The sequence below is a fragment of the Sapajus apella genome, unplaced genomic scaffold (genome assembly GCF_009761245.1).
Source record: "Sapajus apella isolate SASKATOON/1434 unplaced genomic scaffold, GSC_monkey_1.0 scaffold7, whole genome shotgun sequence".
NCBI lineage: Eukaryota > Metazoa > Chordata > Mammalia > Primates > Cebidae > Sapajus > Sapajus apella.
In genome coordinates, this window is record NW_022436947.1 from 11,851,474 (window position 1) to 11,853,335 (window position 1,862).

General features: G+C 60.5%; 1 protein-coding gene across 1 annotated transcript; it reads left to right on the plus strand.

Moving 5' to 3' along the window:
• Positions 1-1,065: 1,065 nt before the first annotated feature.
• Positions 1,066-1,862, plus strand: LOC116550186. The gene has a single exon (XM_032276003.1). It carries the CDS (start codon positions 1,272-1,274, stop codon positions 1,668-1,670), a length of 399 nt encoding a protein of 132 aa, XP_032131894.1. The 5' UTR covers positions 1,066-1,271; the 3' UTR covers positions 1,671-1,862.

A 1,862-nucleotide genomic window follows, 5' to 3' on the forward strand; every position in this document is an offset into this window, starting at 1 on the left:
CTTGGGAGCAGAGTCCCTTCCAGGCTGCAGGGGAGGCATGCAGGTGTGGGATGGGGGGCAAGCAGCCTGCACCCTTGCTAAAGACTTGAGATGCCTTCAGGGGGCTTCAGCACCCCATGGGAAAGGAGCTGGCCTCATCAGGGGATGTGGGAATGCGGAAGTGTGCTGTCCTCGGGTAAGTGACTGGAGGTCTGGGGAAGTACCACTCCAGGAATCAGATTGCAGCCAGCCCTCAAAGGGTCTGGGTGTTCAGGGGGCTGCTGGGTGTGTGGCGGGTTCTGCCATCAGGAGAATGCTGTCTGGATGGGAGGTATTTGGCTGGTTTGAGCTCAGCCCTAGGAATGGTGTCTGCTCCATCCCTGCCCACAGGGACTGCAAGTTACAGATATGAGGGGAGGGCAGGAGAGGAAGGGGCTGAGGAGGGGCTGGGACCATCCCTGCCATGGACTGATGGTCCCAGAGGCTGCCTGTGTCTTCTTGTGTAGAAGGCCCCAGCTCCAGTGTCCGTCCACTGCTTTCAGGGAAGAGACTGTGGGAAATGGAAGCTCTTCCTCCTTTGTACTTGATAGAGAGGAGGGATGTTTGTGCAGCAACCCCCCTCCCTCCCCTTGGGGTGGGCAGCCTGTGAGCTTTAGGCTCTGGGGAATGACTTGGGAGCAGTCTTCGTGGATTAAATGGGGCAGTGACATGGGCTTAGTAAATAACAAAACCCAGCCCACATTAGCCGTCTCTTCCCCAGCACTCACTCTGGGTGGTGGGTAGGGGAGAGGGCTCTCTGGCCTGGCTGGTGCCCATTCCCAGAGCCCCTGCTGTCAGGTACTGGGAGTGGAGGTGCTCTTGGGTTCCCTGGGGAGTGGTGATCACATCTAGGGGCCTGGGTTGGATCCTGGTGGCTGCCCTAGGGATGGTGTCTGCTCCATCCCTGCCCACAGTGACTGTGGGTTACAGATGTGAGGGGAAGGGAGGAGGGGAAGGGAGGAGAAGCGGGTTGGGGGGGTAAGAGGTAGGAGGGGAGGAGGGACCGGGACCAGCAGGCAGGGCGACGGTGGGTTTGGGCCTCCACATCAGGACGACCCTGCAGGAAGGACCATGCACCAGACCTTGTCGCAGCTATGAGGATGGGCGCCTCCGCCCTGACCCTGCCTGGACCATCCTGACTATTTCTGTCTCTCCCTTAGCTAGCATAGGCCGAAGTCTCCCCAGCTCCCTGGCCCCATGGCCGCTTGCCTCCCCCCATTTTTGGCAATGGTAGAACTCACACTGGTGAGGTAATGGGATCCGGTGGTTCTAGACTTGCCAACTATGGGGCGAGGGCTCAGCCAGCACCCTGTGCACAGCCGCCAAGGAAGGGGCCAGCTGTGCTGGACCTGCTGCTCCGCCAGGAAGGAGGGGACCTGGGTCCTGGGACTGCTGGGCAGTGGCAGAGGGCAGGTGCAGCTGGAAGTGACACTCGGTGTTTCCCTGCATCCCCTGAGGTCACAGGTCCTCAAGTCGGCTGGGAAGCTGTCCTCTGGCCCTCAGGGGCTGCTGCCAGAGGAGCTGGGGTCCAGTTCCCTTCTGGGCTTCGGGCCTTGAGTTATGAATCGGGGAGTGAGGGAGCAGGGAACACTGGGTTTCAGGGCTCTGACCCGGCTCCTCAGGGTGGTGAACCTTCTCACCCCCTCCCCTGAAAGGCCCTGTTTAGGGTGGGCTCTGGGACCTTGAGGGAGGGTCTCTTTCCCTTCTGCATGTCACCAAGAGTGCTTCCTTCCTGGGCTGCTAGCTGGGAGGATGAGGGCAAGGAGGGCATGCCGAGCATCGCAGACGTCTGGTTTGATCCTGCTGAGGCCATGGAAGGCCAGACAGGATAAGCCTCCAGAGAT